Consider the following 26,216-nt stretch of genomic DNA (forward strand, 5'->3'; position numbering starts at 1 on the left):
CACTTTCTCTGATCAGCTCAAGTGTTGTGGGTATCTCAGATTTAACACCTCCACAAGCCCCCTGCTGTGTTCAAGCCTGACATGGGAGCCCAAAGAGACCACTGTTACCTGAGCTGCTTCCCACCACCGGAAAGAGCTCTGAAATAGAACTGCTATTAGTATAGGTCAGATGGGAGTTCCCAACATCTCTGTGTATATATGTACAGTGATGCTATATTGTCCCCCAGATCTGAAACTGTTTTAGGGGTGGAGAGAAGGAAAGGGAAGGAGAGAATGATTTCTTTTTGAACTAACAATTGGAACAAAATGGGGGCTGTCGTTATCAGGGGGTGGGGTAGGGTAGTCTGGGATGTCCTGAAGATTGCAAGGGCTATGACAGCAATGACCAGCTGGGTTGTTTCCCAGGAAGGATCTCAGGTCTACTGCTGGGAAGGGGGTATATGTAAGGTGGGGGCTCTTTGGTTAGCCCCTTTGTGTATTCACAAAGTATGTGTTGGAGCTAGATCACGCTATAGCACTCAGTGGAAATTTCCATTGGTTCCACTTCACCACTTGCAATCAGCACAGGGAGAGGAAGGACATACCCTTTAAGGAACTTGTTTGTAGACAGTGAGACAGCAGACAACTGTGGAATCCAGCGACATACAGGAGAACACTTCAGGAGAACTTGGCAGATGTGCTCTGGCATATTCGACCTGCTCAACACTGTCCAAAGTGATATGAGGCATCGAGTCTGTAAAGTTAAAAGTCTGTCTTTGGGAGGTAAGACCAACATCCAGGAACTATGGGAATTCCTAGTTAATATTGAACAAAATACTATGAAATGGGTTTTTAAAAACTTATTCACATACACTTATCCTAGAAGTGAAATCCTACTATTAAGATTGATGTTCTGAACTTGGTTTGAATGAGATAAAATTCTGATGAGGAAGGTGAGGACAGCCAGATTTCAAACAGGGATCATTGACTCCTTCTGGATTCCAGAAAGCAGAGCCTGAGGCAGAGGTTGATGTGCTGGTATTTTATTATGGTATATAGTTCCAGGGGCAAGAATGGGGCCAAGCCAAGAGACGTGAGAAAGGAAACAGACTCAGTAGGACGATGTGTCTTTTAATTTTTTTATTATTTTTATTTATTTATTGGATAGAGATATCCAGAAATTGAGGGAGAGGGGGCACAAGAGAGGGAGAGAGACAGAGAGACACGTGCAACACTGCTTCACAACTTGCAAAGCTTTCCCCCTGCAGGTGGGGACTGAGTAGCACAATGTGTCTTCAAGTTGGGTGCTGCTTAGGAGGAAGGCCTGCACCTTGGAGGGACCCTACTATTCAGCTTTCAGGGGAGAGAAAAGGAGTAGTGGAAGAGGGAGAGGGGAAGCAGAAGGAAGGAAGGGGGAGAGTGTGAGGAAGAAGAGGTAAGTTTGAATTGTGCACTCTGATTACCCAGTCTTCTGGGTTGGCCATGCACTGGCACAAGAGCTGAGCAGAGTTCTGCTGTGGTGTCACTAGGTGAGCCCTGAAATGGGGGTTGGTGCTTCTATGTGAAGTTGGGACACACACACACACACACAGAGAGAGAGAGAGAGAGAGAGCAGCTGGAGGAGAGGCAGGTGAGTGATCTGAAGTCATACATAGAGAGGTCTAATAGACCCTCTACTCACATGCTCTCCATTGCTTAGTAATCACTGTCTTATCTTCTTTCTCTCTTTCTTCCTTCCCCTTCTTTTCCTTCCTCCCCCCTCCCCATTCTGTTTTGTTACCAGGGTTTTTGCTGGGGCTCTGTGCCCCTATGATTGACTTCTCCACTGCCAACAGACACTTTATTTTTAAAAATAAAGGGAAGAGGGGAAGGAGGGAGGGAGAGAGAGAGAGAGAGAAAGAGCAAGATCGCAGTACTGCTTCACTGATTGTGAAACATCACTTGTGCTGGTGCTCGTGTGTGTGTGTGTGTGTGTGTGTGTGTGTGTGTGTGTGTGTGTGAAACCCAGGTCCTTGAGTGAGATCTACCAGGTAAGCTATCTCCTAAGCCCAAGAATCACCATATTATTATAGATCCCCACACCCAAATTCCCACATCCTGGCACTATGCAGGGGGTGAGGGACAGAGCAAGTTTAAACCCATTTTTGTTAAGCATATAAAATGAGTTTCATTGTATAAATGAATAAATGGTCATAGACACCTGAAACTTCCTAGTCACCCCTAATTTCCTTCTTACACCACTCCTCCATCCCCCACCATCATTCTCATGTATGTGATACTGGGGCTTGAACTCAGGGCTTCCAATGTTGTATCCACTGTGTCTCCTCCTGGACTGAAACTCCTCCTACCTCCCCCCTTGGCACACCTGTAATAGGGCAGTGGTCTCCTTGCCTACAGGGCCCAGGAAGGGTTCTCTGAGAGCCTCCCAACACCCCAGCAGTGCCTCTAGGAGCCTGCTGCTCCGACACTGGCTGACCTGACGGCTAGACACTGCCCAGGGTGCCCACCCACACTCAGGCTATGCCCTGTTTCTCTGTTTCCGCAGCGCAACTGGCTTATCATCACCGTCACCCATCAGCCCGCCCTGGGTTGGGTGCCTCTGCTGATCTTATTCCATGTAAGGGTGGTAGTCAGAGACCAAACAGAAAAATGTTCTCATGCCTGAGTTTTGAGGAAATGAAGAGAGGCAGCTCCTCTCTAGGGGAATGCCACATTTAGCCCAAAGGTTGAATATAAATATATATATTTTTAAAAAATTTAATTACAAAAATAACATGAAAGTCATTTAGGAAAGGGAGGAGAGTGAAAGCTCCTGTACAGATCTACTGTGCAGGCACATGAATTTTGCTGTTGTTGTTTTAAATTTTTGTTCTATAATTACTGTTTTGTTTTACACTCTACAATCATGGTGCATATACAGTTGTGTATCTTCCTAAAAGTCCCAGGTTCAATTCCCTGCACCACCACAAGCCAGAGCTGAGCAGTGCTCTGTAAAAAGAAAGAAAGAAAGAAAGAAAGAAAGAAAGAAAGAAAGGAAGGAAGGAAGATACTGCAGACAGAGGGATGAGTATTTGAATCCCAGTTCTCTACCTGCCAGCTGTCATTTTGTCCTGGTAATAATCCCAGAACGATTTTAATACTTTGGTTTTTTATATTTATTTATCTATCAATTTATTTACTTATTTATACAGAGAGAATGAGACACTGCTCAGCTCTGGTGTATGTTGGTGCAGGGGAGCGAACCTGACACTACAGAGCCACAGGCATGAAAGTCTTTTGTGTAACCATTGCATTGTCTCTCTAGCCCATTCCTGTAAGGATTTCTGATTTCACTCAACCAATGAGTTGAGTAAAATGAGGGTAAAATGAAAATTCACTAACTCTTAATATAGCACCTAGAAAATCACTAGCACTTAACTGCCAGTCAGTGTTGTATTGGTGTGTGTGTGTGTGTTCATGCCTCTTCCAGTTATATTTCAGGTCATCTAAAGAGAAGTCCCAGGAAGACCTAAAATAAGTTCTTGGGTCCAGAAAGTGGCTCAGCTAGTGCAGCACAGAGTTACTATGCACAGGGACCTGGGTTCAAGTCTTTTGTACCCATTTGCAGGAACAGTGGGGTTAGGGAGCAGGGTTCACAAGCAGTGAATCAGTGCTGCAGGTGTTTTTTTCCTTCTCTCTTCCTCTCTCTCCTCCTCTATTTCTCTGTCTCTATAAAAAAGGGGAGGGGGCTGGCTGCCAGTAATATTGGGAGTTGTGCATGCACTGAGCCCTAGTGATAGCCCTGGTGGCAGTGAAAAATAAAAATAACTCTCCACCCTACTATAGCCCCTGCTGTGGGTAGAACAGCAGTCCCTCCAGAGGGGGATAGTCTTGGCCTTACTGTGGAATCCAGGGCAATAAGCTCTCTCCCAGGGTTCATGTTCTGTTCTCAGTTTCCACCCACCAAGGCCTCTGTTAACAAGTAACCATGCCAGGGAGCACACGAGCCTTAAACCAAGGGAATAGCAAAGCCAAAGGAGTTGAAGGGCAAGAGCGACTTAGTTATTGTTTCCCAGCTCCATAACCTAGGGCTGTGCTGGCCTCACATGTAAGTGACAGAAGTGGGTGCCAACTCAACATGATTTCAAGTGGTAGAAAACCCCGAATCACCCCACCCCCACTTTGTCCGTCAGGGAGCCTGGGCCACTCACAGCAGTCCTGGTGTGAGGGCCTCTGTGAAGACCATGTGCATTGCCGGTAATGACTTTATTCGTCATCACCTCACTAGGATCTTGACAGAAGGTGATGATCAGGCATGTGACTCTGATGATTTGGGGCCCCACCTTATTCTCTGGCCTGATGCCCAGCCAGCAGCCTGGCTGCTAGGGTAAGGCACAGCATTGCCCGTATCAGACTCCTTTCTCTTGGTCTGGCACTCCAGCTCCAGGGCAAGGCATGTGGCCCTATAGATATCTCTTTTGAAGCCTGCCTGAGGTCTTGCACAGCTTCTATGACTCTCTGCCCTACCGGTGAGCTTCCTACCTCCCTCACTCCACCCATCCCCTCTACTGGAGGGATTACTGTTTTGCCAGAGCTCCTGTTAACTCTTTCTCAGCCCCTTTGCACATTGTCTTCTGCCAATCAATCTCGGCTCTTTTTTAGGGCCTGCAACAAGTGAGCCTTCTCTCTGGCTTACCACTTCCATGCCCAGCCCTACCCCAGGGGGTGGTCTTCATCCAGAAGTCCCATGTTATAAAAATAAATATTGGGGTGATCATAGTTGTAACACTAATTAGGGTTTTAAAAAAATGTTTTATTTATTAATGAGAGCAAGAAAAGAGGGAGAAAGAACTGGGACATCATTCTGACACATGCAATGCCAGGCCTCATGCTTGAGCATCTAACACTTTATCTACTGCACTATACCTCCTCAGCTGAGTCCCCCACACCCCCAGAATGTTAACATGCAATATTTATTTGTTTCAGGTAAGATCTCCTTGCCCTTTCCACTTCCTTGAGTGAAAAAAAACCCCTGTCCCTTGGGGATATTGATGAACTAAGATGTGTTTTTTGTAACAGTTGGTGCCAAGCAATTTTAGGTGCTATCTAGGTACTATTTGAATTCTGTGTTGTTCAGAAATGCTGTGCCAGACTGAAGTCAGGGAGGGCTGTATTCTGGGGTCTCCTGGGAGAAGTTCAGGTTCCCCCAGATGAGTTATCATGCTTATCAGTGGCTGCTTCTTTGCACTTTAACAGATCTCAGCTTAAGTGCTGCCTCCCTAGGAAGAACTTTCCCCCTGCCTGTCTGTGGAAGGTCTCCTTCTCCACCTTTATGAGCCCTCATATATTTCTTTCCTGGCACTAACCACCCCTGTTATTGTTTTATTTATCTGTTTTAGGGTGTCTTCCCTTCCAGACTGAAAACTGCAAAAGGTGGGAACCCTATTGTTTTCATAAGACTGTATTCTTCAATTCCTGATCAGTGTTCAGCTCAGAGTAGGTGCTTAGTAAATTAGATGTTGAAAGGAGGTTTTTCTCTTTGACAGCTGAAGTAACAATAAAATACCAAAGGTCATCTCTGATGACCATTGGGGGGGACCAACAAAAAGAAGCAGCAGCATCTTATTCTATTAACACATTGGTCATTGGCAAATTCTGCTTACTGTCAAAAGCTAATAAATGTACAAATGGGTAAATGGGCAGCTTTTGGCACCCAGTGTGAGTCTCATTGTTTTCTTCATCTCCAGGTCCATGGAGATAATCTTCAAGGCACCTGTAAGGCATTTACTGTTCTGATGCTTTTCCTTCTTTTTATTATTTATTTATTGGATAAAGACAGAAAGAAATTGAAGGGGGAAAGGAGAGGAGGAAAAAAGAGAAACATTTGCAGCCCTGTTTCACCACTTACAAAGCTTTCCCCCTGCAGTTGGAGTCAAGGGGCTTGAACCCAGGTCCTTGTGCACCATAATGCTTGCGTTTAACCAAGTGTGCCATTACCTGCCCCCCCATCCAGTTGTTTCTCCTCTCTGCTGTCAACATTTCCCATAAAGACATAAAAACTCATTCATACTTTGATTCTTTATATGTGTATCATCAGCATTTAATAACTTAAACTTTTTGGAATTGTACCCCTCTTATCCTATGGTCTTGTTAATATTTCCATAATATTTTATAAACAATTTTTTAAAAAATAACTTAAACTCTTTAGCTATAGGAACAAAATACAAATAGTAGGATTCCAGTCTTCTCTGCTCCTGAAAGGAAATTAAGGAAAGGGACGTGGAAGGGCCTACCACCCTTAGTAGATTCAATATATTATTATCCAGCTTTTGTTAGCAGTGAACCTTTGGTAGGGGGAAAAAGGCAAGGAAGTGAGGGTTTCATTGTACTGTCTGCATTGTACTGTCTATAAAGTAAGTCCCTGGACTTTTTACAGCGTAGGTGTAATATAAACTCTTAAATGTTAATCACTGTGTTTATAAAGCCATGAGTACTCTGTTCCTTTTATAGGAGGGAGAATGGGTCTCACCCAGAAGCTTCTGCCAGTTGGAATATTCAGGGACCCCTTACCTTGAGACAGACACCAGAACACCTCAGCTTCAGTACTGGTGTCCTAAGATGTGTTCTGAGCTCTCTTTGTAGACTCTTTAAAGGTTTCCTTGCCCTGATAAATGAGACTGATGAGTTGTAAAGATAATGCCTTCTCCCTCCTGAAAGTCCACTACCCTCCTCTTTTTGACAGAAGTCATAATGTAAAAAGGACACAAAGAAGAGATAAAGAGTCAAGTTTTATTAAGACAAACTACACATATTCCTTCTCCTACCTTAAGCTCCATCATCAAACTCTGGTCTCAGATTTTCTAGCTCAAGATCACTCATTTCCCTAAGCAAACACATTTCAGAGATCAAAGGAGTCTTCCTTTCACACCCCCCCATCCTCACAAACAAAAAAGTCTAAGGGTGCAGGTAGGGTAGGTAGATATCATAATGTTTATGCAAAGCAACTCTCATGCTTGAGGCTCCAACATCCCAGGTTCAATCCCTCACACCACCATAAGCCAGAGCTGAGCAGTGCTCTGTTAAAAAAAAAAAAAAAAAAAAAAAGGAAGAAAGAAAGAAAGAGGAAAGTCAATGTTAGAGTCAGACAATTGATAAAATGTGTGATGACTAGTGGTTCTTACCTAAATTGCACCTCAGCCAGTGGCCACCACTTCTCTACGTTCACCTCTGCAGGTACCCCCTCTTATCTCTACCTTTCTTGCTCTCTGTCACTTCTATAAAAATGAAAAGAAGGGGCCACCAGAAATAGTGGAGCCCTGCAGTCACCAAGTCTCAGTGATAATCTTGATGGGAAAAAAATAATTAAGAATAGAAAAGGTAGTCATCTTCCTATCCATTTCAGTGCCCAGTTCTGAACATCCTTCACCTTGATGCAAAATGGCAAACACCCATGTTGGAGGAATTGAGTAAAAAAGCCAGGCCAGCTCCAAAGGGAACATGTGTTTTCCCTCATCCCATTGTGACAGTCTCAGAATGTCAGGGAGATGAAGGAACCTTTGAGTTCCTGAATGAGGACCTTTTGAAGGGAGCTGGAGATTCCCCCACTGAGTCTTCCAGGGACAGGGAGCAATCTGTGAGCCTCTGAGCTATCTTCACACCTATTGGCACTCAAGTTGGTAGTCAGCAAGGGTCAAATAAATAGGACAATTGTTTCCAGTATTTTTTCTCTCTCTCTCTCTCTTCCCCCCTTTTTAATTTTAATCTCCACAGCAGAATAATCTTTTCCTCCTAGAGCACAGCACCCACTTTGTGTTAGTACAATCTTGGGGAGATTGCCCTGGCCTGGGTGGCTGGTGACTTGGTCAGGATTTGAGAGAGGACAACAGCTGCTGGGCGTTCTTGTAGGGAAGGTCTTTGGGGATCACTGCTTGAGCAGCCGAAGGGGCCGAGGAAGGGACAGTTTCTGTCATGAAGCAGAACTGAACCCAGGTCACAGGGCAAAGGGTGGTGACCAGAATTCCAGGGGAGCCTATGTGCACTGTGACTCCATGAGGAAGCTTCCGCCTAAAGGCTGGCCACACACCCTATCAGAAGGAAAGTCTGTGACAGCACCAACACCAGGCACATGTCAGAGGTATATACCAAGGTACTAACCAGGTTGAGGCTGCTGGCCCAATGCCAAGGACCTCTTTCTAAGTCAGACTGTGTCAGGGGAGGGACAGCCCAGGGCAGCTGAAGGGAACCTTGCCGCTCCTCTAAAGTGTGACCTCAGGAAACAGCAGGTTCCAGAGCACATCTAAGGTGAGTTTCCGGACTCAGGCTCCCCATCAGCTGGGAACTCTAGAGAGTTCCTTTTGGGAGGAAGGGGCATGAAATCAAGGAAGCCACTTGGGAAACCTTGGGGGAACTTGGGGTGTATGGCTGGTATACAGAGCATCTTCTAGCCCACTGGCTACCCCTCCCAGAACAGATTAGGATTTTCTCCTTTCCCTTCACACTGGTACATAAATAATCTGCAAAAGTCTTCTGAGTGTTCCAGGCAGAGTACAGGCAGGGCTGGCAGCCTGGCTGGGTAGCCATGTTTCTGTAATTAGAAGGAATGAGTGAGCAATGCCATTGAGACCCAAGGCCTATGAGTAACAGAGCAGAGATGAGGGTGGAAGAGTGTGGGCTCAGAAGGGATGGCCCATCTTCTCTGTGTCTCCCTGGCTCCCTCCTGGTCCCATCCTGATGACGGGAGGCTCACACTGACAAATCATCTGACCTGGCCTTACTGCTGGCCTTGCTGAAACGCCGCTTGTCACTTTGGTAGCTTTGGGGGAGGCCCCGGTGACCTGGGCAGACTTCATTGGGGATCTCAGGCTTCTGGGCATAGTGGATGTGGATGAATCCTTCCCTGGGCCCCTGCTCCTGGCCTCGGCCCTGCTCCGCGGCCAGGTTGTCTGTGTTCTGCTGCGAAGCCAGCTTGTGGCTGAAGGGCTGGAAGAACTTGTTCCCAGGGCCATTCTCCAGGCACTGGCTGAAGTCAGGGGGCGGTGTACAGTTCTGAACCAGGCCAGCTGCAGGGGGAGGCTGGCACTCAGCTGTGCCCCGAGACCCCTTGCTGAACCTCTGTCGAATCTTCTTCCATCCGAGGTGGTAGAGCTCAGCCAGGCTGAGGAAGAGGGACAGGCCAGCCACCGCCAGCATGAAGACAATGAAGACATTCTTCTCTGTGGGCCGGGAGACATAGCAGTTGACAGGGTGTGGGCAGGGGCTTCTGCGGCAGATGTGCAGAGTGTCCAGGAAAATGCCGTAGAGGAGGTACTGGCCCACAATGAAGGCCACCTCCATGGTGGTGCGGATGAGGATGCTGCAGACGTAGGTGTTGAGCAATGTGCCCTGCAGCACTATCTTCCCATTCACCTCCTCCCAGCAGGACAGCTCAGCCTTCTCGGCAGTAGTAACAGCTGGGTACTGGTACCCAGCACCCTGTGCCTCCCTGGCACGCTCGGCCTCACGCAACCTGCGCTTCTCCTGCATACGGACTGTATGCATGGCGTGGCCCATGTACAGCAGTGATGGTGTGGACACGAAGATGATTTGCAGCACCCAGAAGCGGATGTGTGAGATGGGGAAGGCCTGGTCATAGCACACGTTCTCGCAACCCGGCTGTATGGTGTCACACTTAAAGTCAGCCTGCTCATCCCCCCAGGAGGACTCAGCCGCTGTGCCCAGCACCAGCATGCGGAAGATGAAGAGCACTGTGAGCCAGACCTTCCCGATCACTGTGGAATGCTTGTGTACCTCCTCCAGGAACTCCCCCAAGAAGCTCCAGTCTCCCATCTTGGCTCAGCAGGAGGATGCCAGGACTTCTGCATGTGGGACAGAGGGAAAGAGAAATTTATAGACAAGAGAGGTTTCTTCAGAAGTCTCCATGGCCTGATCACACTCTGGGATCCTCCTGATCTGTCTGTTTTACTATGTCCTTTGAGAAAGCACAACTTCACCCCAAAAGTTCACCATTCCCCCTGCTCCAGCAAAAATCAATAGCATGGAATGAAAGGTGTAGTCATCATGCTAGTAAGAGCAGTGCCTAGTTGTCACATGCTGATGGATCTAGAAATTGACTGAGATGTGTGTTGCAATATGGGCTCTGTGCTCTGAGCCCTCAGAAAGTCTACTGCAGGAGGCCTGGAGTGAGCTCTGGAGGGTCTTGCTTTGCAACAAGAAGTCCCCATTCTCCACCTACAGGAAGAAGCTTCACAGTGATGAAGCAGGTCTACAGGTGTCTTTCTCTCTTCCTCTCCATCTTCCTCTGCCCTTCTCAATTTATATTTACCTAATCAAATAAAAGTAAAATAATAAAGATGACTTTTTAAATAGGAGAGGCAGTGAAGAGGGTGCATTACAAAGAAGAGAGAAACAACCCCCAAATGACTGAAGAAAGAATAAATAAGAGGGAAACAAAGTAAAAATGGAGAAGGGAGGAAAAATAAAGAACTGCCTTGGGCCAGCCAAATAATTCATTTGGATAGTGCACTGTTTTACCGTGAACTCAGCCCAGACTGGAGCTGGGCTCCCATCACACTGAGGAAGTTTCAGTGCTGTGCTGTAGTCTCTCTCTCTCTCTCTCTCTCTCTCTCTGTTTGTCTCTCTCTCTCTCTCATCTGTTTCTATCTTTAAAAGAGAAAGAAGAAAGAAGAGACGACACAAAGAAATGTGTTATTATTCCAGGCTCAGGGGGCTCGTCCTCCAAACTCTTTTCCCTCCCTGGAAACCTTTCTCTTAATCATTTGACTCTGTCACTCATTCTGTGCTTGTCCCCAAGGAAGTATAAAAATAGCTCCAGGCAGAGAATGTGCCACATTGGTTGGTCTGCCAAGAGGGCTGACCCTGTCTCTCTGGCTGTGGCCCCAAGAGTCGCACCTGGAAGAAGTAGCACATGGGCATGAGAAGGGGCTGGTGAGCAGCAGACAGTGAAAAGGAGCAGGGAACTGAGCTGAGGAGGTGGGGGGGCCAGGGAAGACCCCCTGGGTGCTGGCAGCAGTTGGTCGCCATCACACTGGAGGAAGTTTGGTTCTGCGGCATCTTTCTCTCTGTATGTTTCTACATTAAAAATAATAATAATCAGCCTAGATATGGTCTGTGAAACCTAGCAAAAACAGCAAATGAAAAAAAAATAACAAAAACAATGCTGCTGTATACAAGTTGCTTAGCTGAAATATGTAAGGTCCCTAGTAGGATTCTGTTTCCTAGCAATGAGGACCATTTGCCCCCTGCCCGAATTCAGCCAAAGAAATGTATAGATTAGACATTCAGTGAGTGTAGTGGGTGTATTGTGTAGAAAACACTTTGTAGACTGTGAACCAATTGTTAGCAGGAAGTGTGTTAGGAGGAGCAGAGGAAGCTGCTTGTACCATAAATCAGTTCTATCAGACACAGAACTGAGAGACCTCACTGCTTCACCCGTGACCTTCTTTGGCTTTCTCTCCCATCCCTTTTATGGTGTCAGGGGATGAACCTGGGTGTGTGTGTGTGTGTGTGTGTGTGTGTGTGTGTGTGTGTGTGTGTGTGGTTATGCTGAGTGATCTCACTCGTCAATTTCTTCCCAGGGGGAGGGAAGGAGGGAGAGGAAAGAGGAGAGAAATACCAAATTACTGTTCCTTTATCCATGAAATTCCTGATGCTGTCCACTGTGTTCCCATGTTGTGTTGGGGATGGAACCCATGGCCTCACACACAGTGATGTGTGCAGTCCACCCACTGCGACCCCTTTCTAAAGCGTATAAATTCCAAACTCTTTAGTTTGCAAGGACATACTCCACAGCACAGTCTCCTACTAGCCATCCTCATTGTTCTCCTCACATAAGCAAGACTTAAACTACATGGTTCCAGGTATATTTCACACAGTCCACAGTTTCTTACCATTTTCTTGATCCCTCATGTTCTCTCAGCTCACAGTGTCCTTTGCCTTTGTTACTCATTCATTCCACATACCTAGTGAGTAGTTACCAGATTCTAGGCATCATGCCAGGCTTTAAAGATGCAAAAGTTACGAAGACAAGCAAAGATGGGATCCAGGAAGATTGCTTAGCTAGAGCACACATTTTGCCAGGTACAAGTTTGAGCCTTACTCTCTTTCCAGAAGAAAGAAAATAGTGGTGGCCAGGAGCAATGAAGTTGTGTAAGCACTGAGTCCCAGCAATAATCCTAATGACCAAGAAAAAAAAATACAAGTAGGGAGACCTTGCCTTTACTGAGCTCAACTGCCTTTATTTCCCTTCATCAAGGGGAGATATTAAATATAATTTCAATACAGCACTAAAGGTGATGTGTATTGGGGCCGAGTGGTGGCATACCTGGTTGAGCATACATTACAGTGCTCAAGAACCTGGGTTCAAACCCCCAGTCCCTATCTGCAGGGGGAAAGCTTTGAAAGTGGTGAAGCAGGGCTGCAGGTGTCTCTCTTTTTCCCTCTCTATCTCCCCTACCCTCTTGATTTCTGGCTGTCTCTGTCCAATAAATAAAGATAATAAAAATTTTTAAAGGTGCTATGTATTAATATTAATAAATCACAGCACACTATGGGAGCACATGGCAACAGGCTGATTCTGGTTCAAGAGACCAGGAAGGACCTGGTTAGACCATAGCCCTCCAAAGAACTGTGAAAAACTAAAGTCTACAGACTTCTGTAGTTAATACAAGTTCTGAAATCCCCAAGGCAAAAATATTGGCCCTAGAACCTGGACCAAACTATCATATTCAATGACAAGAACAAAAGTTATAGGATTCATCTAGGAATCTGTTTGGTAATAATAGCATAGCACTTGGATAGGAAGGAGAGGACCAGAGGAGTATGTGTATATTGACTGTGAGTCATTTTATCCCTTTATTTCACAAACTGCATGGCTAGAAATCAAATCCAGGAACCCACATTTCAAATCCAGTGCTCCTTTCTAGCTAGCATTGATGTCTCCTCACCTAGTCAATGTTTTCAATGAAATCATTTCAGAGCAACCCAGATTAATACAAGCTCCTAGACTGAACCTTCCCCCTGACCTACCGAAGCTAGGTAGAAATGGAAAAGTCATTTTTAATAGCTGCTAGGAATGATGAATCACCCCCCTTTGCCTCATCTTGGATGGAACTTGAAGGAATCATGGTAAGTGAGATAAGCCAAAATGAGAAAGACAAATACTGGATGATCTCACTTATAGGTGGGACTTAAGAAATAAGAACAGAAAGGAAAAACATAAGTGAAACTTGGACTGGGTGGGGTGTATTGCACCAAAACAAAGGACTCTGGGGAAGGAAGGGGAGAGAAAGGGGAGAGGACTTTGGGGTACTGGACTTTGGTGGCAGAAAAAGAACTAAATTGGATAAAAGATTGTTCTGTAGACACGTACCACACAGACGTGAGAAATTGTACCCATGTGTCAAGAACTGTACTGCAAACCGTCAGCCCCCCCACCCAATAAAGTTATTTAAGAAAAGAGATGAAGTCATCCCATGTTGATCTCAGTCCTCTCCAGTGTCCTCTGAATGCAAAAGACTCTACCATCCAGTATAAAAGACTCTACTCTCCAGTATAGAAGACACATCCTCACACTTGGCAACCTGCTGCTTTTAAACATACTCTACAAAAGCTTCTTGTCTATTAGTTAATCCCAAGGTTACCTTACTGAATACCTACCCCTGTTTAGGGTAGTAGAAAGATTACCTAGTAAATACTAGTCCTGGCACATATTTTTTTAAAAATATTTATTTATTTATTCCTTTTTTGTTGCACTTGTTTTTTTTTTATTGCTATAGTTATTGATGTCATCATTGTTAGATAGGACAGAGAGAAATGGAGAGAGGAGGGGAAGACAGAGAGGGGGAGAGAAAGATGGACACCTGCAGACCTGCTTCACCACCTGTGAAGCAACTCCCCTGCAGGTGGGGAGCCAGGGGCTTGAACTGGGATCCTTACGCCGGTCCTTGCGCTTCATGCCATGTGTGCTTAACCTGCTGCGCCACTGCCTGACTCCAGTCCTGGCACATATTAAGCATTCAGTGTTATTTGTTGAATTAGTAAAATCAGGCATGGCATCTACCCTCCTCCTAAACAGATAGTAGATTGTTCCAAATTAAAAATTCTTGTCTTCTAATTTATATTCTTACTGCATGAGGCTCAAAAATTAAACTTCTTTCCTAATTATTGAAAAAAAAGTTCAGCCTAGCAGTAAGGTTGCTAAATGATCCTAGGGAGGCACAGATCTTCCTTCTCAAGACCAGATGTAAAAAAGCAAAGCCTTGCATGGCTCAAAGTGGGCTTCTCTTACATTTTCTTGTTGGTTCCAGGAACATGGACATATAAACACACTGGACTTTTATTGTTGAATGGATGAATTCCTATAACTACCTTGTAGGGGGGATATTGATTATTGCTTCTGTTTTGCAGAAGAAACATATGCAAAAGACAACAGATTTGCTCAAAGTAACAAAGACAATTCACTTTCTTCACCTCATCTTGGGTGGAACTTGAATGAATCATGTTAAGTGAGATCAACCAGAAAGAGAAGGAAGAATATGGGATGATCTCACTCACAGACAGAAGTTGAAAAACAAGAATAGAAGGGAAAACACAAAACAGAACTTGGACTGTAGTTGGTGTACTGCACCAAAGTAAAAGACTAGGGTTCAGATCCTGGAACATGATGGCAGAGGAGGACCTAGTGGAGGTTGAATGGAAATGTGGGAAAAAAAATGAGAAATGCTATACATCTACAAACTATTGTATTTTATTATTGACTGTAAACCATTAATCCCCCAATAAAGATATTTTTAAAAAGATACAAAAGGCCAACAAACCTGAAAAAAATGCTTCAAGTATTTGATTATCAGAGAAATGCAATTAAAGGCAATAAGATAAAAAAAAAAAAAAAAAGAAACCACAAAGACTAAAAGGGACAGGGGGACAAGACATGGGCTTCACTCGAGAGTTTCTGAACAAGTCTGTTGGCTACCAGGAAGTTTCCCTCTTTCTCTGTGCAAAGGATGGAACTCATCAATTCCATGTCTTCCAGTTCTGGAACTGTGATGTCTTCTGCTCACCCCTGGGCTGCCAATGATTTGAGACAGACTGCCTTTTAGATAAAGCCTTGGGGAAGGGAGTTTTTATGCAAGCAAGCAAATCTACAAGACACCCTTGATGTGACAAGCTGCATAGACCACTGAAGGAATGATGGAGAAATTATGTTCACTTCAACTGCACCAACATTTCCTAAGTACCTTCTTATATGCTAGAAATCAGGGGCTCAAAGATCAAGAATACATTATATTGAAGAAACAGACTGATTGGGACACAAGGACAACCAAATATAGAGAATACTAGGATAGATGTGAGTGTAGTGTCCTATGCAAATCCATAGAACATTATGGGTCCCAGCCAGTGGTGGGGTGAGGAATGGGGATGGGGTTAAAGATGGTTTCCTAGAAAAGGCAACTCTGGAGTAGGAGTGAGGTGAAATAAGATTTGTAGGGATAGAAGAAGGTACAGAAATGATGAGTGGATCCCAGGCAGAGAAGACTGCATTATCCAACTCTCCAAACTAGAACCAGCATGGCTTTAGAGGCCAATGTGTAGACCAGGGAGGCAAAGTCTGCTTAACAGACAGGAACTGACTACGGAGGGCTTTGGAGGCCATGCCAAGGAGATTGGAGTAGTTCTCAGCTTCTATGATAGCCCATGTGTAGTACATATCATGGTCTTGGGAGCAGATCCAACTTGACAGAACACCATATGGGGAAGTAGATCTAAGGTACAATGAGCAGTCCTTTAGAAATGGCACACCACCCATGAAGCAGACGGCAGGTAACAGCTGCTACTGAGTATGCAACTGAAACTTATTTCTCCTGCTCAAGAAGACATATTGTGAATAAACCAAAAGCAACTGTTGGAATGCCTTCCATCAATTTATTCTATCTCTGTCCTCAGGAATCACATAGCAACATACCAGCCATTGCTAGTTTTGACCAGTTCACCACAATGCTCTAGCTATTGGTGGTGCCTGGGACTGAACCTGGGACTTCATGAATGGAAATTGTCTGTGCTACCTCCAAGGCTATCTTCCTGATTACTTCTAGTATAGTATTTGACAGCAATATTGAGTCTCCTTGAGTTAGCAGCTGGGTCTTGGTCTGAACTATGACAGATGTACTCAACCAGGTGCACCACTGCCCAGACCCTTAATTTTTTATTATCTTTATTTATTTATTGGATAGAGACAGTCAGAAATGGAGGTAAGGGAGAGATATAGAGGGAGAGACAGAGAGACACCTGCAGCCCTGCTTCACCACTTGCAAAGCTTTCCCCTTGCAGGTGGGGGCTGGGGGCTCAAACCTGTGTCCTTGTGCATTGTAACTGGGCTGAACTGTAAAACCATTGGGATTTCACATGCATAATAAGAAGTATTTGTTCTACTGGCTGTATATTTTCTCCTCAACTCTACTATGAGCTCCTTGAAGACAACCCTAAGTATGTTCATGACACTCCCCTGTGATCTCCTCACTCCTTACTGCTTATTATTTTACCTAGTACACAGTGGATAATGGATAACGTATGTTCTTTCAAGAGACAACAATGGAGAACGGATAGCATTCAGGACACTAGAGAAGCTTCATAAGAACCTGGCCTGGGGTGTCTGTGTACTGATTATGATTACTAGAATGCTGGAGGGACAGAAGCTATGAGACCTCTTTTCTGCCTGTGAGTGAGTGCTATGCTTGGCTTAGCAGATCTAGCTATGTCTGGAGCAACAAGGCTGTCACCAAGGACTCTTTCTTCTCGCCCCCACTTCACAGATCACAGTGGAGCTCACCCAAGGTTGTCAAAATTAGATGTTCAGACCCGAGTCTGAGTCTAATTCTGGGAAGAGACACATGTTCTAGATGGCATCTAAGAATCTTCTCCATAAAGGTTGTTATTCATAGTAATACCAACAATCTCTGGACCTGCTGTAATGCCACTCACCAGGCAGTGGGGAATATGACAAGGGGCAGGGGTGACTCACATCTTGATTAAGAACACTTGGTTGTAAGAGGACCCAGGGAACCTCACTTAAAGGTGTCTGAGACACAGGCTCACGAGAGTTTAGTTCAGTTTAGAAAATATTTACCGAGCTCCCATGCTTTGCCAGACATCAAAGGTGGCTTTCTAAAGTAAAGCATCAAGCACAGCTATCACCACAGAACTCTTTTCTACTTAACTCATTAATGTACATTTTTTTAATATCCCCTCACTCCAACAGTTCTTTCCTGAAATGAATCTGTAGAGGAAAAAAAAATCACATGTGAAGGTGGTTTTGACCCTCAACCACAGTAGTGATTCTTATCACTAGAGAGTTGTGCCTCCATTTTTCTTTCTTTCCCTCCCCCTTTTATTTATTTGTCTTACAAGAGGGGAACCAGAACACCCCTACAGCATACACAGTGCCAGGGATTCAAATTCATGCTTACAAGCTCCGTGCCCTACACACTGATCTTTTCTGCCTTACTTGGTGGTGACACAGGAAAAGAATTTGAATCTCAGTTGCTGTAACATAAAATTATAAATAATATACCAACCTTTAGGTTCATGATTAGTCAACAATTTGCATGGCTTTATATGTTAACTCTCTTTTCAGCCACCAGGTTCCAGGTGCTATCATGATGCTAACTGGACTTCCTTGGGTAGATGACCCCACCAATGTGTTCTGGAGCCCCACTTCCCCAGAGCTCTGTCCCACTAGGGAAAGAGAGAGAGAGAGAGAGAGAGGCCGGGAGTATGGATCAAACTGTCAACACCCATGTTCAGCGGGGAAGCAATTACAGAAGCCAGACCTTCCACCTTCTGCACCCCATAATGACCCTGGGTCCATACTCCCAGAGCGATAAAGAATAGGAATGCTATCAGGGGAAAGGATGGGATATGGAGTTCTGGTGTTGGGAGTTGTACCCCTTTTATTTTATGGTTTTGTCAGCATTTCCATTCTATAAATAAGAATTTAAAAAATATATAAATAAGACTTTTCCAAGCCTAGCAACAGTTTAAAGATAGGCTAGTGAAAACCCCAAGGCTTAAGATATTTGCAAGTGCAAAAACTACTAACAGTTAACTTCTAACCATTCTGAATGAGGATATTAAAATATAAGGCTCCATGACTGGCAACTGAATAGAACAAGAAAACTTCCTCTGAAACCAGGGTGGCTAGCAGCACACTCCTTCCCCCTGTTTTCCCACAAAACCCAATTTCAACAGAAAGGTATATAACCAGTGCACTCGGAACTAGCAGCAGGCAGTCAATTCTTTGCTGAGATGCCTCCTTCTGTCTCACCTGTGAAGCTAATGGCTCCTTTTTACAGCCCCTTGCCCTTCCTTCTTTTCTTTTGGTGACTATTTCTTAACTTCCTTATTCCAACAAACTTCCTATAACCTTTGCTCCATGTTGCCATATTCTCTCCTGATTCCCCGTACATTGCTGGCCAGAAGACAGCACAAATATGTCTTCGGCAGTGATAAGAATAATCAAGCACATTAACACTTAATCAGCCCTTTCTATAGAAAGAACAGAGACAGACCTCCTGCAAATTTCTTGATAAATTTTTTTTTCTTTGCTGATTCTTATAAAAAAAAAACCAAGCAAAGAAGGTTTATCTCATCCCCTGCATACCTTCCTGAGCTCAGAGAAAGTGCCTTGAACAAGAATATAGGACAAGTAGTGGTGCTGGCATCACACCAGCCCTTGTCTTGCCTAACAGCGGTGCCCTGTCAGACTGTTCTGAATTCTCAGTCACTTAAAGTTTCATTCTTTCAAAGGTCTTTACTAACCAAAGACTAGCTAGCTTATTAGGTGGTTGGATTGGGGAATATAGAGAGACAGAGGGAGAGAAAGATGCCAGCAGACTTGCTTCGTTGCTTGCAAAGTGATCCCCCTGCAGGCGGGGAGCCAGGGGCACAAACAGAGATCCTGGTGTGGGTTCTTGAGCTTCCTACTATGTGCGCTTAACCCAGTGCACCACCTTCAGGCCCTGGCGTGGGGGTGGGGGAGTCATTTTTACACCTGAAATTCTTACTCTTTTCCTGATTTAAGTTTGGGGGAACTACTTCTGTCTCAGACTTGTGATACAGCTACAGAGTTAAGCAATGTGGGCAACGTTCCCAGAATGAGAGTCCATTGTGGACCTGCCCCTCAACCCCAAAACCTAGATCACTCTAGAGGAGTAAAGGAGAGAGAGATGGAGAAAGAGACAGATGGGAGAGGCAAAGTATCGCTTTAGTCTTCTTTCAACTCTAGTCAATGGCAGATAATTAACTCCTCTTTTAAGCTATGTATTTATTTTTTTTATTCTGGCAAGGGTAGGGTGAGGCACTCAGTGACACTCTGCAGGCAGACAGCTGTTTCAAAATCAAGAAGGTGGGAGGGAGCAGAAAAAGTACAGAAAGGGAATCATGCTAGAATTAGTAATTTTCTTCTTAAGAGATTGGAAGAAGAAATATTCTTTTACTCATTCATTCGTCCATTTATTTATTTACTTACCAGAGCACAGCTCAGATCTGGCTTATAGTGATACTAAGAATTGAGCCTGGGACTTTGGAGCCTCATATATGCAGGTCATTTTTGGAATAACCACTATGCTGTCTCTCCATCCTCAGGAAGAAGAATATTTTCAAGGTGATAAATGGAGATATTCCAACACAGTAAAATATACAGAGGCCACTCTTAATTATGAAGAGAGGTTTGATTCTTTTAATAAAAAAATGTGTATTTGTGATCTGCTTCCATTTTTGCCCAGCATGTCAGAGACTCATGGTATAACAGGCTGGAAAAAAATTTAAGGATCCTGAGGCCACATGGTAGTACAGCAGCTTAAGTGCACATGGCACAAAGCACAGAATGGCATAAGCACCCTTGTTTGAGCCCCTGGCTCCCCACCTGCAGGGGGTGTTGCTTCACAAGTAGTGATATAGATCTGCAGGTGTCTGTCTTTCTCTCCCCCTCTCTGTCTTCCCCTCCTCTCTCAGTTTCTCTCTGTCCTATCCAACAACAACGACAGCGGTAACAACAACAACAATAAACAGCAAGGGTAACAAAAGGGAAAAAAATAGCCTTCGGGAGCAGTGGATTTGTAGTGCCGGCACTGAAACAAACAAACAACAAAATCTAGGGATCCATGAAATTTAGTATTTTATTTCTAGACAAGATGAAAACTAGGCTCCAGTGAAAGTAAGCATTAGTAATAGCCAATAGAACTAAGTTGAGCATTCTCCATGTGTGCACTTTCTTAACCCTCACATTAACCCTGCTAGCATAGTCATGCTAGCCCACTTGACAGAAGAGAAAACTGAAGCTCAAGGCATAAGTAATTTGTACAAAATCTCACAACCAGCAAACACTGAATCTGGGGCTTGAAGTTGGTGTTCCTGATTTCAACTTCTCTGAGTCTCTAAAAGGGGAAGAAAGTTGGAGATCCTAAGACAGACAAATGGTGACAAACCTGTCACCAGGACTCAGGTCGCTGTTCTCCCTCTTGCCTATGAAGCTCAAGGATTTTCTTTAAGCCTCTGGCGTATTTGCTGGCCATTACTTGCAGATGCTGTTCCTAGAATTAGTGATCACACAGGCTCTCAAAACACAGCAGTCAGGATTCCCAGACTCTTCAGCTTCTGTCACCATTTGGCCTGAATTCATGTATGGAAAGTCACTTCCTTTTTTAGCCTGTCAGTGCTCTTGGCTGCAGGAGTGTCCACTGTTGGGTTCCCGGCCAGTCAAGCAGCAGGCTCTCCTCCATTCACTGGTGGCCAGATTACAAGATAAGTGGGAAGAACATAATTAGGTGGGAGAGCTCATGGTCCCTAAAAAATGGTGGGATCCAAACCCTGCCTCCACTCAAGTCCTTTGAACTTCGGAAAGTCTCTTCACCTCCTAGCTTCCCCTTCATTTTCCTCCTCATGGGATGAAACAATATATGGATATGTAGAGGCACCTAGAACCACGTAATACTGCAAGAATGCCCACATGACAGCTGGTTTGTGGAGAGAGGAGGAGGAGGAGAAGGACAGACAGGTTCCAGGTTCAATCTCTGGTGCCATAAGCCAGAACTTAGTGGTGCTCTGTTATCACTCACTCAAATTCTCATAAGAATAAATCTTTTCTCTGTCTCTCATTGTGAATAAAAAAGTGTCTTAGGAGAGGTGAAATGGTGCATATGCTAATAAAACAAATAAACAAGTAAATAAATACATAAAATACAGATAGTTACTTTATGAAGGAGGCTCTTTCAGATATCACTACTTTTTTTGTGGCTTGAGACAAGACATTTCTCTCCCCAGGCTTCAGATCACTGTATCAGAACAGAACTCTGAGCTAAGGCCTTTCCAGCTACAACTCAGAACGTACCTGGAGAGTTCGTGACAGACTCGGTTATGACCGTGTGGCAACTTGGGGAACAACTGAGAGGTAAAGGCACGTTTTCTCACTCATATGTTAAAAGTAGTAAAAGTAACCCCTGAAATTAAAAAAGCATAATCACAAAAACCAAGAAGAAACTTCCCATAATGTCATGACCAGTCTACAATGTGAAAAGGCCTGTGCATCAAATGAGAAGCAATTCAGAGAGAGCTTCACTGTGGACCAGAGGACCTGTATTCCACTGTATCATTTTGTTGTGCATTAAGCACCTACTATGTGGTGATTACTTAAAATACATTATTTTGGGGCCAGCAAAATAACTCATTTGAATAGTGTGCTGCTTTGCCATGTTATAACCACAGGTTTGAGCCCAGCCTCCACTATATTGAAGGAAGTTTCAGTGTTCTGGTATCTATCTGTCTGTCTATCTATCTATCTATCTATCTATCTATCTATCTATCTATCTATCAACCTACCTACCTACCTATCTATCTCAAACAAATAAATAAATAATCTTGCTGAATACTCATAAAGCTCTGCAGGGAAAGCATTTATTAATCTCTTGGGCATATGAAGAAACTGAAGTTCAGAGACATTAAATCATTCATTTCTCTGAACCTCAGTTCACATGGCTGAAAATCTAACTCCAAGCAACCAGATTCTTCCTTCTACCCTCACTGAACAAGGTCTTCCCTGAATTCCCTTTCGAGGTATTTCAGTGACTTTGAGACCTCTTGGCTCCCTTTCTCTCTGAAGATGAGTGGATTGTCAGAAGCTGAATTGTTCCTGCCCAGAATTTGTGAATATGCCAAAAACAACTGATTCACAAAGGGCCAGGGAGCTTCCACTTGCTGGGAACTGGCAGCTTCTGACAATAGGCAGGAAGTCTACTTCTTTACTAGAAGATCTGAAGTTTTCCTAGAAAAATGAACATTCCCCCCTTTGGTCATCTCAAACCTTGAACCAAAGGGTGGGGGGCAGAGTTCACACTGAGAATTGCTTCAGTTGCCAGTGGGTGGTATCAGAGGGTGGATCCTGGGTTTGGAGTCTCCCAGTCCTGAAAGTGGCAAAGCTTCCACTCCCAGTTCTGATCTAGCTACACAAACAGGCTCCATGTCCTGGCTTGATTTGACTTGATTTAGAAGGGAAAAAAAATCATTTAATCACATACATCAGGATTCCAAATGCTGCAAGGCAATGGGAAGGCGTATATCCCCAGGTGAGGAAGGGGATAAGAGCTGAGGCTTTGGGGAGAAAGGAGGGAACTCCTAGGATAGAGACTGACTCTCTCTCTCTCCTTCTCTCTATCTATCTATCTATCTATCTATCTATATTTATTTATTTATTTATTTATTTATGACTAAGAGTAGAGCCTCTGGAATTAGATGCTGGCCCCACCACAGCAAGGGTCACAATAGGAAGGTTATTTCTGCTGATAACTCTCACACTGCATATGATCCCAATGTTCATTTTCCTAGGTGACTAAGAGAGCAGGCAGTCCCTCCATTGATCTGAAGTTGAAATAACCCATCGGGCAAAATGGCACATCTCAGTTGCCTGTTCTAGATATCTTATGGAAGCTTATCCTTCTGTGGGATCATCCACATATCACCTTGTCACAGGTCAAGGAGAGATTATACCATGCAGGGCACACACACCAGAGTCAGGGAGTCATTTTAGATAGAATTCTGCCCACCACCAGCCAGGTTTTTCCATTCCTTGTCTAACTTGAATGGGTAGAACCCAGAGGTGGCATTAGCCAAGACCCAAGAGGTTGCCCTGTGGTGGCTCTGTTGACCACTAGAGTCCAGAATCTTCCTTCCATGTGCCCCCACCAACCAGAGGAAGTGAAAAGCAAGTGGCCAGGTGGGTGTTGCTGCCTGAAATTAAGGTGGTAGACATGCTCTAGTGGAAAGAAGGGGGACTTGGAGAAAGCTCAAGAATCAAGGATGGAGGTTAAGGGAGGCCTGGGGGTGAGAGCAGGGCATTCAGAGCCCAAATGAGCCTACAGTCATTGTGTCATCTCCTTCCTTTCCTGGTCTTTACTCCCTTCATTTGTCAAAGGAGAGGTTGGCTGGCTATGTCAGAGACTGTTTCTTAATTCTGTAAACCAGGACTCTGGGCCATGACTCAGGGTGGCAGGAAAGAGGCAGCCAGAAGATAAAAGTGATAGGTAGTTGCAGGAACTCAACAAGGGCAGCTCTGGGGTTCCAAGGCAGCCCTTCATGGCTGGCACTGCTCCCTGAGGTTTAGGTAAGGGGCTGCCCAGAGGGTGCCAGGTTCAACGCCAAAAAAAAAAAAAAAAGAAATGCATCACCCAGCCCTCTCTGCTGTGTGTGCAATTATCACTGGGACTGTCCAGAAGCAGATAGGGAACAAGAGAAAGGTCAGGCGACACAGATAGGAGCAGTCTCCAAACAGCTCAGGCTCCACAAGTCCCTGGCCTGGGGTTGGAAGGTTCAGGGCTGTCCCTGGAGAGGAGTAAGTCAGAGTTTGGGCCAGGTTGTGACTGTGAAGGCTGAGGATGGGAGAGATGGAGTGACCCCAACCCTGAACAGCACTCCCCACCACCACCACAACCAACACCACCATCACCACGATACAGGCAAATGGAGATGACATACTGGATGCTCTGGTCTCAGTCTTGTCTCTGTTTAGTTTGTAGGAATTTCTCCCAGGTCTCCTGATTCCCTGTCCAGTGCTCTTTCCTTGTTCAGGAAGTAGGCAGTCAGAGAGGTCAAGGAATAAGGCTCAGGCATCTGTCCATTATGACAGCTTACTGGGAGGACAGGGGACTCTGTGCAGAGGTCCAGGAGGAAGTAAAATCCTGGTGTGGAACATTCCTTTTCCAATGGTTCTGACTCCCCTCTGAGCCCATACAGTCACAGCCCTGAACACTGAACAGAGACAGAGGGGTCCTCCTCCTTCAAGCCACTCATTTCATAGAGGAGAGTAAGGCCCAGAAGGGGCAGGTGTCCGACCCAGTCACACAGCCACAGAGCCCCGAGTCTGTGCTCTTTCACACCCTGCACAGAAGAGAGGGTAAAATGCAGACAGAGGGATTTGGGCGGTAGCACAGTGGGTTAAGTGCATGTGGTGCAAAGCACAAGGACCGGAGTAAGGATTCCGGTTCAAGCCCCCCTCTCCCCACATGCAGGGGAGTCACTTCACAGGTGGTGAAGCAGGTCTGCCAGTGTCTCTCTCTCTCTCCCTCTCTATCTTCCCCTCCTCTCTCATTTCTCTCTGTCCTATCAAACAACGATGATATCAATATCAACAACAAAAACTACAACAACAATAAAAAAACAACAAGGGAAACAAAAGGGAAAATAAATAAATAAATAAATAAATACTTTTAAAAAAACGTTTAAAAAAATGCAGACAGAAACTCCTCTGCCTGGGACCCAGGAGAAAAGGGTTCCCCAGTGGGCATCTCTCTTGTTTCCTTGCTGAGTCTCCCCAGCCTCTTTCTGCTGACAGAGTGGCAGACCAGGGACATGACACTCCACAGAAAACTAGGCAGGGAATATTTTTAAACCACCCAACATGCCTTGGAGTTGGTGGGGGTAGGGAGGGGGGTCAAAAACACTCCCCTAGGAGTTGCAGAAACCATTTCAAAGAAGATTCTGAGCCTCAGAAAATCATCCTAAACTAGTGAGGGTTTTGGTTTTTCCATGGCCAATTCCACCTTGATAGTTCTGGGAAACAGAATGGGACCCACTTGTCTAACTTCCCCTGGAGCAGTCCAAACTCTGCAAGTGCACCTCATAAATGAAGGATGTCTCTGCTGTTTCAAAATTGTCCTCCATGCTGGCTGTGGACTTGACAGGGAACAGAGGGGGGCGGTCAGTGAGTAAGCCCACAGGTACAGAGACAAATCTTTGTTGTTCTCCTGCGTGGAACTCCTTACTCTTTCTTCTGGTTACTTCTCATCGGCTTGTAAGTTTTGATTTCTTAAAACTGAAATTCATTCTTACCTTTTTCCTTTCCTCCTGCCTGGAAGGTCCGTTGGCCTCCTTGTCCTCCTCCCCGTGGCTCCTCTCACTGCCCACTGCTCCTGGCTCTTGAGCCTGTCAGTTGCTCCTCTTCCACCCTCTTTTGAGTCCCTATCTGCTGCCCTCCCTCCTCCCACTTCTTCCTACTCACTCTCTCTCTCCACCCCCTTCCCCCTCTAACTCCCTCCTTCTCTCCCCTCCCTCCTTTGCTCTCAGACTGTTCCTCAGTTAAAAAGTTTTCCTCCCTCTATTTCCCTTCAGTCTTGGTCTCTCTTTACCACCTTCTTCAATAAGGTGACAAATCCCTCTCTTCCCCACTGCCCTCCTGCTGTCATTGTCCCCACAGACCTTGCAGCTCTCTTCTTTTCTGCTAGTGGTGAGCCTCCCTGCTCTTTGCTCGCCTATGAGCTTCCTCAGGCTCCTGGGGCTACAGGGCATGTGTGGGAAACTGGCAACACCCAAGAGAACCTTCTCCCCAGTCCTTTTCCTGTAGCCATAAACAAAAGGGTTTCTCTCTCTCTCTCCCTCCCTCTCTCTCTCTCTCTCTCTCTCTCTCACACACACACACACACACACACACAGCAAGGCTTACAGGGAGTAAGTACTTCTATGTCTGCAGTGCTCAGTGTGCTGGAAGCTCCAGAGGACTGAGAGTGAATCCTCTCACAGCCACTGAGCTTCCCTCAGGCCCAAGCACTGGGTTAGTTGTGAGATATATGTATGTATTCTATTTTCATCTCATTAAATTATCCGTTTCCAATTCTCCAAAGTACATTTCTGCACTTCACATGTAATGAAACGGGAGGTTCAAACAAACCAAGCAATATGATCATGGTGACCAACTAGCAAAT

The 26,216-nt window shown here is 45.1% G+C and overlaps 1 protein-coding gene across 1 annotated transcript; it reads right to left on the reverse strand.

Annotated features, from left to right (window-relative positions):
• Positions 1-6,733: 6,733 nt before the first annotated feature.
• GJA5 (gap junction protein alpha 5) lies at positions 6,734-25,513 on the reverse strand. Its single transcript, XM_060201999.1, has 2 exons — positions 25,348-25,513; positions 6,734-9,812 (listed from the first exon to the last, which is right to left on the reverse strand). Exon 2 carries the CDS (start codon positions 9,781-9,783, stop codon positions 8,701-8,703), a length of 1,083 nt encoding a protein of 360 aa, XP_060057982.1. The 5' UTR covers positions 9,784-9,812; positions 25,348-25,513; the 3' UTR covers positions 6,734-8,700.
• Between the last annotated feature and the right edge of the window lie 703 nt (positions 25,514-26,216).

This window comes from Erinaceus europaeus, chromosome 11 (assembly GCF_950295315.1).
Source record: "Erinaceus europaeus chromosome 11, mEriEur2.1, whole genome shotgun sequence".
Classification (NCBI taxonomy): domain Eukaryota; kingdom Metazoa; phylum Chordata; class Mammalia; order Eulipotyphla; family Erinaceidae; genus Erinaceus; species Erinaceus europaeus.